This window comes from Epinephelus moara, chromosome 14 (genome assembly GCF_006386435.1).
Source record: "Epinephelus moara isolate mb chromosome 14, YSFRI_EMoa_1.0, whole genome shotgun sequence".
NCBI lineage: Eukaryota > Metazoa > Chordata > Actinopteri > Perciformes > Serranidae > Epinephelus > Epinephelus moara.
The window spans coordinates 2,337,881-2,355,286 of record NC_065519.1 but is presented as its reverse complement, the minus strand read 5'-3'; the positions used below and the strand labels follow the sequence as shown (position 1 = coordinate 2,355,286).

Sequence of the window (17,406 nt, the reverse complement as noted above, 5' to 3'; positions counted from 1 at the left end):
CCACCAATATGTCTACCCTACGAGGCGGAAAATTGGGCACCTCGGATCAACTCGCCAATCCAGCTCTGTGTGTCTAAACGCTCGCAGCTTGCCGGCAAAACGGCCCAACATTCACTGAAAATCTGGCAGTGTAAAAGGGGCTAGAAAAAATAATTGGATTTTCAAATTTCCGATGGTCCTTGGTTCATTATGTGCGACCAACCTTTCCATCACAAAAAAACAATAACTAAATCTGACCTAAAATAGTGATATTTAATCAGAATCACTTTATCCTAAAAAAAATAAAGGAAAAAAAACAAGGATTTCATCTTTAACTTTTAACTTCCCGACTTCAAAGGTTAAGTTTAAAAAAAACTAATAACTCACTTATGGTGGAGGGAGGGTCATGGATTTTCCTACAGTCACTCAGGGAGGGTCAAAAACAAACAAACAAACAAACAGAAAAAAAAACAATAAAACAAAAGTCACACTTCAGCCTCCCTCTTTTCTGATAAGTAGAGAACAGTCCCTAATTTAAGTTTAAACGGTGCTTTACAAGACAAAATAAAACAGGTGTTCTAAACTCTCCTCTAATAAAACATCATTAGCTGTACACCTGTGTTTAAACCTGTCAGCTGTAATATCCTCACCTATAAATGCAGTATTCTCACAGTCTGATTTAAAACTACCACCGGGCTCCTCAGTGTGTGTGAGGCGGGCCGAGGCAGGCAGCAGCTCGGACACCTCAGGACGGATGAGTCCGGTCAGACCTCCATGGATGGATGTAGCCTGTCAGGGACGGAGCTGAGCGGTTAGCCGGATATTTTATCACACTAACAGGTAAGATTTACCGCTCACATGTCACGTGCAGCACGGGGGATAAGTCCACAACACTTAAACACACCTGTGTAGAAATACATCCGTGTGTGTCTTTTTAACTTTAACTCATTATGAGGTGTTTTTGTGTGAGAGAGCTAACCGAAGCTAACGGCTACATGTGCTAGCAGCTGGTCAGGGAGTGTCTCAGTGACAGCTGACAGCACCGAGGCTTTAAACACCTGTCATCGCCTTTAAAATGAAATATTTGCACATTAGATCAACTAATGATAGAGTCCAGATTATTGGGAATATTTAATGAGCTTTGGCAGGTGATTATTGGGGCGGTGTGTGTCCACATATCCAGCTTTAATTTGGATGATTCGGCTTATTCTCCTTTAAATGAATTAATCTCCAGCTCAGATTGTTTTCTCCTAATTTCTCATCCAATTGTGTTAATCTGTGGGGCACAAAGTGTCATGTCAGGCTGCAGCCACACCCATGCTGGGATTTATTATGACTCCCAGCAGACACAATGTGAGTTTTATTTCGAATTTATTTGATTAATAGCTACTGATTGTTTAAAATAAATGTCTGAAATCAGATGTATGTGGTCAGTGAGGCAGCAGGGTGTCTGTGGAGCTGTGGCCTCTGGGCTTTGAACTCACTAGATGGCACCAAATGACAGATTTAGCTCTTACATGACACACAGGACACCTTTGTTTATATTTAGTGAGGGTTTTTTGATGACTGTGCAGGTGAAATGGACACGTTAATGCTGATTTGATGCACAGGAATGAACAGGCTCTGCCCCTGTTTTCTATGGATGACCTAGTTTTCCTGTCTGCATGCTGAGTGTTGAGACCAGGCTGAATATCATTAACATGCATCTGGAGGAGAGGAGGAGACGTGTGGAAACAGAGCTGCTTTAATCATCAGTTCATCTACTGATTTATTTTTTAGTTAATTAATCATTGAATAAAATAAATGTTAAAAGAAATCAAAGTACCCATGTGATACTCTGGAGTAGCTTATCAACCCAAATATATTAGTGTTATAAAACTAAGAAAAACAGCAAATCCTCACATTTGAGACACTGACACATTCATTCATTTTCTGTAACCTCTTATCCAGCTGGGGGTCATGGGGGGGTGGAGCCTATCCCAGCTGACACTGGGCAGGAGGTGAGGTTCACCTTGGACAGGTCACCAGACTATCACAGGGCTGAAACACAGAGACAGACAACCATTCACACTCACATTCACACCTACGGACAGTTTAGAGTCACCCCACCCTGGGTTCAAACCAGGAGTCCCCTTGTTGTGAAGTGACAATGCTAACCACTGCCCCACCGTGTCACCAGAATAATAGGCCTAAAATGTCATTTTTAGATTCATTCAGTTTAGATTCATGTGGGCAACACTGTATATTAGAGCTGACACCAGGGCTGCACGATATGCCAGACAAACAAATTGTGATTATTTTGACAGATATTACAATATAAGTTGTGATTTAAGGGCAATGTTAATTTTTGCATTTAATTTTCAATGAAAAAAACACTTCCTTTATTCTATGTTTAAAATTTAAAGAGATAGGGTTTCGAGTTCGGCCTGCAGATCATTCCAGGATCATGGACCGTTGAACAGATTTGTTTTGCCTCTGTGCTGGTAAAATACACTTTAAACTGAAGCTATTTCTTATTAATATATCCACTTTTATGTATATATATATATATATATATATATAAATATAGCCACATATATACCTATATATCCACCTTTTTCCCCACCTTATTTCAGTGATCATCAAGTCTCCTCTGTAGTGGAATTAACATCATATACATGCAGACTCTTATGGTGACGGCCCACCAGCAGATGGAGACATGAAATACTGTTGAGTGTCTGTAATATTCATTCATTGTGCAAAAGAAGAAAAAACAATGATGGCTGATTCTGATAGTTCATTTTAAAGTTAATATCGGCCGATAAAGATGACGTACTGATATTATCGTGCATCCCTATTAAACAGATTAATTTCTAATAAAACTGATTTTTATTTGCAGCCCTAAATGAAACTCTTTGTGTTTTGTGACGTACTTAAAGGATAGTTAAGTTTTTGCGAATTGCAGTTGTATGAGACAGTTATCCATAGACAGGATAGTCGGCACACAGTTTGGAGAAGCAGGTTGGAGTCCGACAGTAAAGCTAAGCAATGTAGTGTTATGGATAGGGTCAGCAACAAAATATTTAATTATAGGCACCAAAGAAAATCCCCACCAAAAAAAAGGTTTAGAGTGTTTTCACCTCTCTATCTTTCTGTAAGACAGTGATTTCCAGCAGGAAAATGAAGCCATTATATTGCTGTTGTATCTTCAAAGCCAGACTCAGTGTTTTAATGTTGCACAACACAGGAGCTGCTGGTCGACTGCTGCCTCCATCAGTTAGTTCATTTGTGTTGCTGTGTGAGTTTGGCGTTTAAAGAGTTCGTTCAGATTCATCAGTCACACAATAACACAAACTAACTAACTAATGGAGGCAGCAGTAGACCAGCAGCTCCTGTGTTCACTGATGTTAAATTACTGTTTTTGTCAATGGAGTCTGGTTTTGAAGAGAGCAAAGATTGGGAACTGAAGCGGTTAATGGCTTTCCTGTCAGAACAGGCTGTCTGACAGAAAGGTAAAGCAGTGAAAATGCTCTCAGTGTAGCGTACACTTAAACTGATGTTGATTTTTTTAGGTGGCTAAGATATATTTTGTTGCTGACCCTGCCCACAGCAGTACACTGCTTAGCCTTCACATCAGTCTCTAGCCTGCTTCTCCAAACAGGGGGCGTGCTAAGTGACATCTGTTGTATATAACACACTCTCTATGGAGTATCCAACACAAGCCCACTTAAAAAAATCCGAACTATCCCTTTAAGAACTCTCTACTACTCCTTAATGACTCCTGACACAGCAGTTTGCATCTCAGCCCATGATTCAACTGTCTATGTGCGCACACTTTCATTCTCACACACCAAACTTAAATCATATTTCCCCAAAATGAGCCCCAGCTTCCACGAAGTAGACATCTTTACCTTGTTTAGTGATCTGCTGGGAGGTCTCCCGAACCAGCAGACCGGCGAAGGTGCAGTGTGGTCGTAACGCTCCTCCTAAAATCCCAGAGTGTCACCTCTGTCCTGTGCAGCGGTCTGAAAAGGCTCGCAGCAGCAGACGGCGTCTGTCTGAGCCGGTGACGCCTCTCTCTCTTTCTCTGCCATTGTCCTCGTCTTCTGCAAATCGGCAGTTCTCTGATTTTTGGCTGTGTGCTGGTCGTCTCATTATTATTTCCTCAGTGAGAGATAAGGGCTCCTCGTCTCCCCTCCGCCTCCCACAAATCTCCAGCGCCCCCTCTTTTGGTTCTGCCTTCGTCATTTGCATAAAAGGGTGCAAAGAGACTGCAGAGATTTATTTTGTGTCCCTAAACATCCTCGACTGTGTTTAACGCTTCCAGGTCTAAAATCTGAGGCTGTAGTTTGTTTATTGAGGCTGTTTTAAGATTCTGTTTGTTTTATGTGAAGCCACAAACTGACCCCATCAGGACATGCCTGCTGTATGTGTGGGGACAACACTGAGCCTACAGACAGGACATGTTGTTGTCCTGGTCCATGTTTGGTTGCTGAAGCTTTATGAGCGATGTTTTATTTGGAAACATGCCCCCCCTCCTGAAGGCTGGGTCTCTTTTGTCCCAGTGCACACACTTACAGCATTTCTCGCCGCCCTTTAAGCTGAAAGCTTTTCCACAGAAACCCCGCAGCGTCTGCGTCCAAAGCAAAAAGATGACAACACAGAAACAGAGAGGACTGAGAGTTAAAAAGGCCCAGCCGTGCAGTTAGCTGATAAAAGCTGATAAAGGAGAGTTAATCCTCGCTCTGTGACGGGGCCGCGGCATCAGGCGGGGCCCGAATGCAATCCGCTGGCCTTTGCTTACAGTGTGCTGCATTACAGAGCATCACCTGGGTCTTTTGTGTTCAGCCACAATGAAACAGCATCGGATTGAGTTGAACTGGTTCACCCCACCCCCCCACTACCCCCCCATCATCCCTCCCAACCCCCCGGCTAAAAAATGCTTACTGCCCGTGTTTTTGTTTTTTAATTATTCCTGCCAGCGTTCACGCTCCTCACAGCAGAAAGAAAGGGAAGTGTTTTTTTCAAGATATTTGACAGCAGTCTGATGAAGACTGCCGTGAACGACACATCTGGGCTCTTTAATGATGTCTCATTGCTACACAAGAAGTTGTTTCTGTTGACTGTTTGGTAATTTAACAATAATGTGATTATTAAAACGTTTCGTACCTCAACCCCTCTGAGACCCATCGTGCTGCTGGAGATCCTGACCAACATTCCTGTCTTTAACAGGCTGCAACGGGCTGTGTGTTAGAGCCAGAGTGATGATACAGGTATCACATGAGACATGACCCTAAGGAATCTAGCAGTACCAACTATTTCATGCTAGCTTCTTGGGAAGGTGCTAAATTATGCTCCACATTTAGGCTAAATTTGACCTCTCACCTCAAGATATCTGAATGAAAATAGGGTCTGTTGGTGCCCATGAGTCTCTCCTTTACAGACATGCCCATCTTGTGCTAGTCTCAGGCTGTTGTGGGCAAAACCTGTGCAGTTTTTTTTGTAGGGATGCACAATAATATCAGTACATCATCTGTGAATATTATATATGTTGAACAGTATTTCATGTCTCCATCTGCTGGTGGGCCGTCACCATAAGAGTCTGTATAATATGATGTTAATTCCACTACAGAAGAAACTTGATGATCACTAAAACTAGGTGGAGAACAGAGTGGATATATGGATATCGGTATCAGTCAAATGCGTCGTTACACATCGGCATATCAGATATCGGCAAAAATCCAATATCATGCATCCCATGTGTTTGTCTGGCTTGATGTATTTGAATAATTTTGCATACTGGGGTCCGTAAACAGTCTAGGAATTGCATAAATTAGAAAGCTGAGACTCTTGTGTTTTCAACAAGCCCAGTTTTATTCATGTGTGACGATGTTAGTCCTCAAAGTGGCCATGTCACTGAAGTGGACATCACTGTATAAAATGACCTGTTGTGACCTCTGTGATAATCACAGCCTCATGACACGTAACACCCAAAACTTAGAGACCTCTGGCATTCAGACATGTATGGCTTTCATAGATGTATTGACAATAAGGGGGTTTCATTCAGGAGTAGAGATGCACTGATCCAGCTTTTTCAGTTTCAATACCGATCCTGATGCTGTGGCTTTGAGTATCAGCCAATACCCGATACCGATACCATGGTTGACCTAAAAAATATACAAAAATAAACAATTGTGCAACAGCAGTTGAAACAGTGTGAAATACCTCCACACAGCAGATTCTCTCCTTCTTATGACGTAGCTCGTGTCGCAATAGATTTAAAGGTTAAGGATCGCCTCAGGTACAGGTTGCATTTTCTGGTACCCGATCCATCTATTTTGACGATATCAGGGCCGATATGCAATCCAGATATTGGATCAGTGCATCCCTAGTCTCGAGAACAGAAGTGCTCGCCATCCAGTAACCAAAAAATGCAATTTCTTGCAATTCCAAAATTGCAGTTCTTACAGAAATCTCCAAATGTCAGAAATTTTTGATACCAAATCACAGCATGGGTGGCAGCACAGTGGTAAAAAAATGCTTAAATTTATGCACCAAATCTGTGAAACAAATGGTATCGACCCAGAAAATGTTGCAGCAACTTATGAGACATAAATGAGCGTAGGAATGTCCGTCATACACTTTCATCATGATGTTCCAAACCAGGGGTGTCAAACATTATGTGTCGAACTGGCTTGGCAAGGGGTCCAATCCGGCCCACTAGATGACTAGACCAAAAGGTGCCAGGTTTCAGGAGCAAGTTAGACAATGCGTTGCCTACAGTACTTATGTAAAATTCTGCTTCAGAGGCTTTTCAGTGCTGACCAGAATTTAGTTCTCTGATATAACAATGAATACTCACTGTGACCATGTTTAAAGATACAGAACGTTGTGCAAAATATAGTCGAGCAACACACTCAGTTTTAAAGAATCTGTATCACACCAGTAACAGGAAATGTACGGATAAATGTACATGTAATGACAGTAAGAGGTAGGCTGACTTAATGTGGAAAAACTGAGACATACTGTTGAAACTTAAATTATTTTCTGGAGACATCTCAGGCTGTTCATCTGTTTTGTAAAAGGATGAACGTCTACAGGATGTACTTGAAATTCTTTACACATAAAAAGGGAAAATATTGGAGCTGATGTTATTGAGGTTATTGTGCGATGGTTTCATTGGTCCGGCCCATCTGAGATCAAATTGGGCTGAATGTGACCCATGAACTAAAATGAGTTTGACACCCCCCTGTTTTAAACCTTAATAGGCACCCAACCAAAACTCAATGTTTATTAGTTCTACAAAAAACTCGACCCACATTGCTGAGCTGCATCTCAAATTAATCTTCAGGTGCCCTGTTTTCAGATGATGTACACCTCTTGTATGTGACATATACTGTTGGCCTGCTATCTCCCCCTAAAGATCCCCTGCCCACCCTCAAAAAAGACAAAAATCTGTCTATGTGGCTCTCAGAGGGTTACATGTTTGTCCTATCAGGACTTAAAAATGCTCTTTGATCAGCCAGAGCTGTCCCAAAAAAGTCCAAGATAACTCTGCATCACACTAACTCAGGAAGACATGCATGGGAATAATGACTGTCAGGTTTATTTTGAGATGCATTTAAAAGGCGTATCTGCAGGCTCTAGGACCCAGTGCCTCAGTCTGGGCCTAAACCACCCTCCCTCCTGCAGAAGCCAGCGCAGACACTAGCGCAGAGCAGTGCTGCCGCTCAGCTGATGCACTCACAGCAGACCGAGCCTGGATGTTTTTCCCCTCTGTCTCTGCTCCGCTGTTTTCACTCCGGTCCATTCAATCGGAGGGGTGGATCGTCCACCGTCTGCTCCCCAGAAACTTTCTGACCGAGCCAAAAAGCTCCTGCCGGCTTTCCTCTGGCAGCAGCAGAGAGGAGGGACGAGGAGTTTGGAGAGCTCAGGCTGTGCTGTGAGGATCAGGAGAGGGATGGTGTGATTCTGTAAAGAGAGAGGAAGAGGGAGACGCTCCAGCAGCATCACCGACCCCCCACACCCCTCTCCTAGACCCCCTTCTGTCTGGCCGACGCTCTCCCGAATAACACTCGAGACAGGCGGTTCAGGGGCAACCAGGAAACATGTCACAGACCAGGAGGAACACGTACAGCCGGGTGAGTGCGTACAAGGTGTTTATCCATCCCAGTGAGGTGTAGGAACGGGCCAGACTGTGGTGTTATAAGTTAGTCCTGATCGGTGCGCCATTGTTTCTGTTACGTCTGTTCAATTTGTTTCACTCTGTCATCTGCTCCCTGTCCATTTCTGCCCTGAATAGGAGGGTTTCTAATCCATTTCAGCGCTGCATTCCTCTGTCTCAATTGTCCCCTCTTTGTTTCGGCTCAGATGCCCCTCTGGGTTCAACGTTGCCGCTGGGATGTTGAGGTTCAGACCCTCTGTGATGACTCCACACTGTAAAGAAGCAGATAGAGATATGTGACAGGCAGGTAATGGGACCATACGAGTTTTTGTTATCAGTAGACACTGGAGACTTCCTGTTTGTCATCCGTCTCTGAGTCAGGCAGCTTTCCTGTCACCATGAAGGATGACATCAGTGCTCATACAGTACATTTCAGCTGCTCCTTTGGATCCCAAAAAACCCTCACTCACCAGTAACAATCCTCAGACTGTATACTTTGTGATTCAGCCTGAATAACAAGGTGTCGCTCTATTAAAACTGTGTGTGTGACATCATTTCAGTGGCTTACTTTTCAGTGAAAACAAAGCAGTATGGTCCGATACCAACACCGAGGCTGTATCACTGTTTTCATCGTCTATCAGCGGTACAGTTGTTGTGAGCTCGCGTGTTTTAAGAGTAGAGTGGCACTAAATAATTCAGCACGCCCTCCTCGGGTCGTCTCTGCCACCAGCACATGGCAAACAGGTCGACTGAACAGCACTGAAGGCTTCGTTACAGTCCGTCGGAGCACAGCGGCCCATTTATGACTTTTTAAAGAAGTCATAAACCTCAATGGATGTGTGATTGCAGATTGTTGACAGGTGCATGTGAGTCGTGTCCCTGAAGCAGCCGCAGGTTCCTGCTTCTCTTATGAATCTGAAGTGAGTTGATGGATTTAAATAGATGTTAAAGCCTGAATAAAAGACCTGACGCTGAGGTAGAAAATGCTTCACAAAGACTCAAGGACGAGTTTACTGCACATCACCGGTTAAAATGTCTCTTTCCGTCATGCATTATAAGACGGGATAATTAGACTTTAAGCAGTTATGGGAGTTCAGGGTTTGGCATAATGGCTGTTACATATCTGAATATCTCAGCTGTGATGTTAGTTAAAGATTATCATCTGGAGCTGTTTAAAGACGTCTGGTTGTGTATGTACGTCGATGAGATGAATGGCTACAAGAGGGACAGCTTTTCTTAATATTTCATGTTGTCAACAAAATGTTTCGGCATATTGATGATATTTTATTTTAGAAAGAAGCTGATGTTGTATATAAGTAACAACCTGTTCCCTCAGTGTTGTGGCTGAGAATATTTCTCCTCATACATGGTGTCTGTGTTTTCAGCAGTAACTCTGCAGCTGTGGTTGAAAAATTTAAGTCGTTCAGAAATGCCTCTTAAGAAGCGACACCATCTTTGAGCTTAAAGAACGCTGAAACAAAACGCTCTTTACATGACCGCATTCCAACCTTTACTTAGATTTAATGCTCTCGTCCTGTGCATTATGGACGGCTGACTGTTGAGGCCTGTAGGTATGAGGGTTAGGTACCATTCACATTTGAACCAGAAGCAGCACCAGCACCTGGAATTCGGTTCCAGTACCCAAAGGTACCTTTTTTCGGTACTTCTAATAACAGAAATGTAATTTTTGAAGAAGCTGCAGGAGTGACGTAGTCTTGCCTTCTGTCTACATCTCTAAGCTCAACACCAGTCAACAAGCGATTCTGCTTCTCTGCTCTTTTTTTTATTACACGTAGAACTAAGGCCTCGAATAATCAATCATCAACCTACAGATAATTTTGGCTAAAACTACCCTCTTATTTTCACAGTGTGCTGCTGCCATGTTGAGGCAGAGGGTACTGTCTGTAGCTCTGGTTGAGGGTGAGAGGCTGTCAGCAGATAAACAGAGATCTGTGTGGGTACATGAGACCCTAAAAAAGAGGCTGGATCATGGGGAGTACCACCAGTTGGTCCAGGAGCTTCTCCTCCATCATGGACGTTTACAGGTGTATTTTAGGATGACTCAGGGGCAGTTTGACAACCTGCTGTCTATCGTCAGGCCTAGCATAACAAAAATGAATCCTAACCACAGGGAGTCCATCGGGCCTGCTGATGGACCAATTAACCAACTGTAAACTTCTTGTTGTGACCACCACAGAAGGTCCGCCTCTGAAACTATCCGATCAAGTTCCTGCATTTTTTTTTCAACTTGCTGAGTTCAGAGCACCCTGGTAAAAACGCCAGTGCACATCAGTGAGGCACATCGCAGTGCAAAACACAGTGAGCAAAAAGCTTCATTCTCATTAAAAACTATTACAAAAAAACGCGTCTGGTGCTAAAACGCTAGCTGTGTGATCGGGGAATGCGTCTGTTTGTCTGCTTGCTTGTGTGTGTCCACTCGTCTCTCTCACTCTCTGTATAGATACAACTGAAAGGTATGTGGAATAAGTACGTTAAGTTAAAGAACACAACAGCAGTGGTTTGTGGCTATTGCCAACAGAACTATCGATAGGGTTCGGTATCGTTTGAATTTTAGCTATTCTGAAACTAATTCTGTTTTTGCTTATTGATTCTGGTTCTTACCGATTCTGAGTTTTGGTTTCAATATGGTTAAAAAGAAAAGGTCCAATGTAGGGTTTGATATCAGTAAGACTTAACTGATACCAATGCTAATCAGTCTTATTGATTCCTTTATTGAGTCTGAACACAGTCTACATTGTATAAACAGAGGGAAAAAAAGGACATGGACCATTTCCTCCTCTCCGCCACGACTCCGTCCAGTTGAGGTTATAGTTTGGCAATGTGCAATTTTCAGAGAGACATGCCAGCATTCAAAAAAGGAATTGATAAGCTTGGAGGCATACGACTCAACGATTCAATTTTTGCTATCGATTCTCAACTGGAACCAGTTCTCGATTCCCGTCCCTGACTATTGGTGCCACAGCGATAGTTTCAGCTCGTTGGGAAGCTGACGGAGCTCCAGAGCTTCTGTCTATTGTCTGAACCTGGCGTTCTCAGTCAGATGCACTCTCAGATACCAAAATTTGACCCTGATTGATTTAATGTGAATCAGTTCACAGTAGTACTGAGGAATTTTGGTCGGTACCCGTAAAAGTTTAGTGTTCCTGTGTGGACCCAGGAAGGGTAGCTGATGTTACACATAAGCTAATAAAATCATAAATCACCCTTCATAGGCACCAGGATTCATTCTAATTCTAATTCTAATTCTCCAGGCCAGTCCTTTTGCTTTCCATTTCACTGCTGTCTCCACTGTTGTCCTGGGGGAGGACAAAGATATGATCCCTCACTGGCTTCCCCAACAGTTATGAACAGTGCCTGTTGTGTTCAATGAACCATTGGTCCCCAACTTGTGGGTCCTGATGCCCAGTAGGGGTGGCTAGAGCTTCACAGGACATGGCGAGGCCTTCTTGATTTTAAGGAGTTTAAAAAAAACCTTTTAAAAAATATACACAACAAGCCTAGATCACAGCATTTCATCAATTTCTGAAGTAAACAAAATGATCACCAACTGATCAGACATGAAAACAACTTACATGTGCACATGGCATTCGTTGCCCTATTAGTTCACACCAGAGTTGGGTTCAGCCAGTGGCTTCTTGTCTGAATCAGCAGCTCGGTATGCTTGCTGCTGTGGTCTGAGTCTGACTGCAAATAACTGACATTTAGCCAACATTGATGCAACACAACAGAAAAACATTGGCAGCTGCCATCGATGACGTCAACTTATTCGCTGATTAGCTCACGGCAGTCAACAAGAAGAGTATCGGCTGATATCGGTGCATGAAGTATTATTATTTATTGTGCAGAATTGACTGACACAGTGCCAGTAAGCAACTTGTTTTTTATTACAGGAGAGACATATTAAAGATATGCTTCAAGTAGTCAGAGGAAGAAATAATTCGTTACTTTTTGGGGAATGCTCTTGTGGGTAGGTGGATGTCAGGGTGGTTGCTGCACAGTGGTGAAAAGTTAGCTTCATGTATTTTACAAAAAGATTCCCAGTGTGAATATGATTATTATATTAATATTATTTATTTTTCCTGTGAATTAGAAACTGGTCAGGGACCAGATTTGGTATATCAATATCGGTATCAGCCTCAAATATCCAAGAAATCTTGGGTTGGCCTGTAGCTCAGCAAGTAGAGTGTCCGCCCCCTGTAGGCTGAGTCCTTAGCAGCGGCCTCGGTTCGACTTTGCTGCATGTCGTCCCCATTCATTCTCCCACCCTCCTGTCACTCTTAGGCTGCACTGTGATAGAGGCAATAAAAGCCCCAAAATAATTGAAGAAATCCAAGAACCTTGTTATTAATACAAACAAAATTAGTGTTATCTGTTGGGAGATCAACAAGTTAAGCAGCAGAGACTCGTTAAATAAAATTACTTGTGACGTACAAAGAACTGCAACATGACCACAGAAACCTGCAGTGGACGAGACACAGTATCTCAGTAAATGCAATCTTAGTATTTTAAAGCCTTAATGTGTCTGTCTGTCTGTCTGTCTGTCTGTCTGTCTGTCTGTCTGTCTGTCTGTTGTGGTCGACCGTCCTGCTGGTTGTTTAACCTTTACATTAAACAGCAGCACAGAGACATTGTGTGTGTTTACAGTGAGCTGAAGGAGAGCTGGTTCTCTCTCAGAGTAATAATATCTGCTCCTCTCCTCTCTTCTGCTGAGTCACCATCACTTCTAGGACATCACACTGTAAATTGGGTTATGCAGGATTATTTGATTACAAAATATTGCAGCTCGCGTGGAAACGTTTTGCTGTGCGGTTTGTTCTCGACACATCAGACCTTCAGTGAAACCTCAGGTGATTGTTGCCATGGAATTATCACAAAAGCCAGAAAACAGGAGCGCTGCTGATTTAAGCATGCATTGACATTTAGAGAGTGCAGGACGAGGCCTGTGTGGTCCTGCGCAGCTCAGTGGGTCACACTGACATTAACACTACTTTGTGTTCTGTCTGTCCTTCAGCCGTCCTGAAAAAGAGACATTTAATGCAGATGTGCACCCACAGAGTGTGACGCTGTGCCCTGTAGCCTCTGTGGACCATAGCTGACTCTCTGACAGAGAGAAATGTGTTTAGGGCTGCAACAGTATGAGATTTTCACAGTACGATAACTGTCTTATTTCACCGTATCATAATATTACAGAATTATTATTATTATTTATTTTTTTTAAAGATTTTTTCTGGGCATTTTTAGCCTTTATTTGACAGGACAGACAAGCGTGAAAGGGGGAGAGAGAGAGGGAGTGACATGCAGCAAAGGGCCACAGGCTGGAGTTGAACCCGGGCCGCTGCGGCAACAGCCTTGTACATGGGGCGCCTGCTCTACCACTAAGCCACCGACGCCCCGATATTACAGAATTATTAATGTTATAAATTACAATGGCCCTTTAAAGGGGTGAAAACAGAAGGGTTTTCTTTATTTAAACAAACGTTTTACTGTATTTGTTCTACTATAACTGTAACTTGAAACCATCCTCTTAATAAAAGTTGTGTAAACAGACTCCCTTGTTGACAATAAGTAAAATAAAGGCTCCAGGTGGAGCAGGCGCTCCCCTTACAAAGGCCTTGTCCTTGTCACATTGGCCGCAGGTTCATTTCCAGCCTACGGTCCTCTGCTGCATGTCATCTCCTCTCTCTTACGGCAGAGCAACTGTTCCATCAATTGAAGGCAAAAAAGTCTTTTATTTGTTTTTTTTAAAGTGAAATAAAGGTGAGATTTTCTGTCCTGTTGCGTTGTTTTTTTAATACCATTGATTAGCAAATGTACACTGTATGATAACCGTCAGTTTTCATACCTCAGTGTACCTTGAAACCGTTGTACTGCTGCAGCCCTAGTTTGCATGTCAGAGATTTATCTGATGAATCAGTGATTGAACCTGAAGCCAGTTCAGGAAATATTTTCCTGTTGCTCCAGGCTCATTTTTCATGTCAGAAGGTGGCTGTGATAATCACAGTGTGAAGGTGACACTGAACTCATTTAACTTTTGCAAGTCATGGGTGATCAGGTTGAAATTAGATTCTGCTTTAAGAAGAATTTAACTCCAAATATGTTTCATAGGCTGTTAATATTTACTCTATCCAAATATGCAGCTTTAAAGTGGTGGTGCTATGCCGACATGCAACAACTCATTTGACCAATAACTGATACAGATATCAATATATAGAAACTTTTTCCCACCTAATTTTAGGGATCATCAAGTCTCTTCTGTAGTGGCATTAACATCATATCATACACGCATACGATGAAGGCCAAAACACACCAGCGGCTAATGCCAAGCAACAAAAATATGCCCACATTATTTACAATGTACAACTGCAGACGCTTGTTGGCGCTTTGTATGTGCCATCCTGCAGAACTTCACGCCACTGTCCTATTTCCAGTCTCGCAGACCCCTGAATTAAATGCATTTTCCCCACTCGCTCTCTGCTTGCTCACGTCAGCTCCAGCAGCAGCTTTGTTTTTTCTCTGCTCCTGTGGCAGCTTTACTCGACTGGTAAACAACCACCTCTGTCACCAGGGTTGTTTCCTCCGACTCTCCTCCAGAGCAACTGAAGACTTAATGCAATGGTTTTCTTGGGGTGTAACGATCCATCGATCTGGATCAATACATTGATTCAGTGATTATCCATATCATCATCTTTAGGATACGCTTTTATTTTGAAATTCTGTGTCACAGTCACTCAGCAGCAGCTAAGAAGAAGACGATGAGGATAACGTTATTTACTCTAGTATAAATCAGCAGTGTGGAAATATTTCGGATTTTGGAGAAAATACGGGTCAACAGACAGAGAGTCCTTTTATGTTTTGGGTTAAAATGAAAAGATGTCTTCCAGAAGGGTCTCTCTGACAGAAAGCCCTGAAGCTTAACTGATCCCATTGGCTGCTTTCTGTGTGTTAGTGAAGTCAGTTAAAAGTCAACTTTACTGCTCTTATTATTTATGTGCCCTTTTATCTTTTATGGCCAAAAGTAAAACAGAAAGTTGTGGCAGTTTCTTCTGTAACTGACTGTGTTAAATGATCAGATAATATCATCTCATATCGATCACAGGGCCCTGAATCGCAAGAATTTGAATCGAAATCATATCGTGGCAGACTCCTGATTGTATCCTGATCTAACAGGTGATTTACACCCTCCTGTTTTCACAGGCTGACAAGCAGAAGAATCTCTGAATCGTAATCATACACTGATGTGTATTTTTAGTGGAATACCCCTTTAAAAGTCCAAATTAAATTGCCTCCATCAGCATTGATGTGAACCTGACTTCCTGTTTTAACAGCATGTGTGTGTTTTGTTGTCCCACCCAGACCACCAGCAGCGGCAGCAGCAGGATGAGCTCGGACGGGGGAGGGCGGCCCGTCAAAGTGGGCTCCCTGGTGGAGGTGATCGGGAAGGGGCAGCGCGGCACGGTGGCCTACATCGGCAACACACTGTTCGCCTCCGGGAAATGGGTGGGAGTCATCCTGGACGAGGCCAAGGGCAAGAACGACGGCACCGTGCAGGGCAAACGCTACTTCACCTGCGAGGAGAATCACGGGATCTTTGTGAGACAGTCTCAGGTAACCACAGAAACATTTACTGAATAAAAACCCAGAGGATGATGTCATCGTCTCCCCCCTCCTGTACCCCACAGCACACCCCCTCCATCTATTGTTTTGGATCTTATTTTGTGAGATGTTTGAGATTTTGTTTTGCTCTTTATTTGACGCAGTGGGTTTGTGTGTGTGGGGGTTGATATTTTCCTCTGTTGTCTGTGTGGAGCTCTTTCCCACTGCTCCGGGCTGCATGCTCGCTGGTTTCTCATGAAAAACAACTTTTTTTTTTTCCTCCCAGAAAAATACTGCAAAAAGCCCCCGATACAGTGAGCAAAGATTATCTATGGTGGCCTGGAGGGGACAGTCAGATACATCCCAAGGGAAAGCTATATAAATATAATCAAACACATACATTTCATGGCCATTTAATGAACTTTCTCATTGTTTTAGGTTTTGTTAATTAATTAAATTAAATTAATTAATAGTTTGAAATAGCAGACGTTTGATTTTAGTGTGAAGCTCTCCACATCAGACAGCAGAGTTAAAGGTCCCAGAGTAATGCAGAGAGGTATGCTCCCTCCACCTTAGGCTGTCTGCGTAGGCCCGAGGAACGCCAGAGGCCCCAGAACAGAGCCATACCGCCAAATATGATACTGAAATAAAGTTTTCTGTGACTTAAGTGGTCCTGACTGAAATAACAATGACAGAGAAATGTGTAGCCTCTGTAGTGTCACTACAACAGCAGATCTCTCCGCGTTGACCTCTGTCTCTGGCGAGCTTTGTGAATGGTGTTTTGTTTTTTCTCCATGGTAACAGATATATGAGTAAGAGGGTCAAAGTTCAGGGCGTAACGTTATGATGGAGTAGCATGTCCTGATTGTGTGCATGCTAATGCAACAGTACACTCTCTCAAGGACAGCAGCTGTACATACTGAAGGTAAAAAGAAAGAGTATGTGATTCAGAACGAACCCAGAAGATATTTTAAATCCTGCATCATTTACACCCAGCAGTCTTCTTCTTCTTCTCTTTCTCTGCTGTTACAGCGTTTTTGGCGCATCATCGCCACCTGTCAGTCAGTGGAACAGTGTGAAACCATTGGCAGTAATGTGTTTTGTGTCATGTGTGAGTCAGTAAATACACTTTATTTATAAAGAGCCTTTAATACCAGAGTTACAAACAGTGAAGGAAAATGGAAAAACTGAAAATAACAATATAATAAACAAAACTAGTAAAGTTAGCTGTGAAAAGACACACACACACACACACACACACACACACACGCACAAGAGGCACAGGGCATCTTTTAAACTTCTCAGACACATCGTGCCTTATACAAGAACATTACAAAACTCTAATCCTGGTTTGTTCATAAATGTGTGTTACTGGTTTCAACTTGGTAATAAATGATAATAAATGTCACTTGTAGATGAGTTGGTGTGTGTTTGTGAGATGTGACCACCAGCATAATCAACACATCCATCCCTATACTTTTTATACTTCCTGCAAATATAATCCAGTTAATCACATTTCTACATGTGTTTTTTTTTTTTTAAAGATTATTTTTTTGGGCTTTTTTTCGCCTTGAATGGGCCAGTGTGTAAAATGGGTTGAAAACAGTGACATCAGTGGTCAAATTCTAGATTGCAGGGCTCACTCGCTCACCCCTCCCGTCGGGTAAATG

General features: G+C 42.7%; 1 protein-coding gene across 6 annotated transcripts in view; it reads left to right on the top strand.

The window, feature by feature from the left end:
• Window positions 1–7,699: 7,699 nt before the first annotated feature.
• Window positions 7,700–17,406, top strand: part of dctn1b (dynactin 1b) — a 65,521-nt gene continuing 55,814 nt past the window's right edge. For 5 of the 6 annotated variants that reach the window (XM_050062105.1, XM_050062104.1, XM_050062103.1 and 2 more), the window contains exons 1-2: window positions 7,701–8,099; window positions 15,497–15,748. In XM_050062105.1, the coding sequence (XP_049918062.1) occupies window positions 8,067–8,099; window positions 15,497–15,748 (285 nt within the window). In that variant the 5' untranslated portion in view covers window positions 7,701–8,066. Of the gene's footprint in view, window positions 8,100–15,496; window positions 15,749–17,406 lie in introns of all 6 variants that reach the window. The other variant, XM_050062099.1, reaches the window with a different exon arrangement.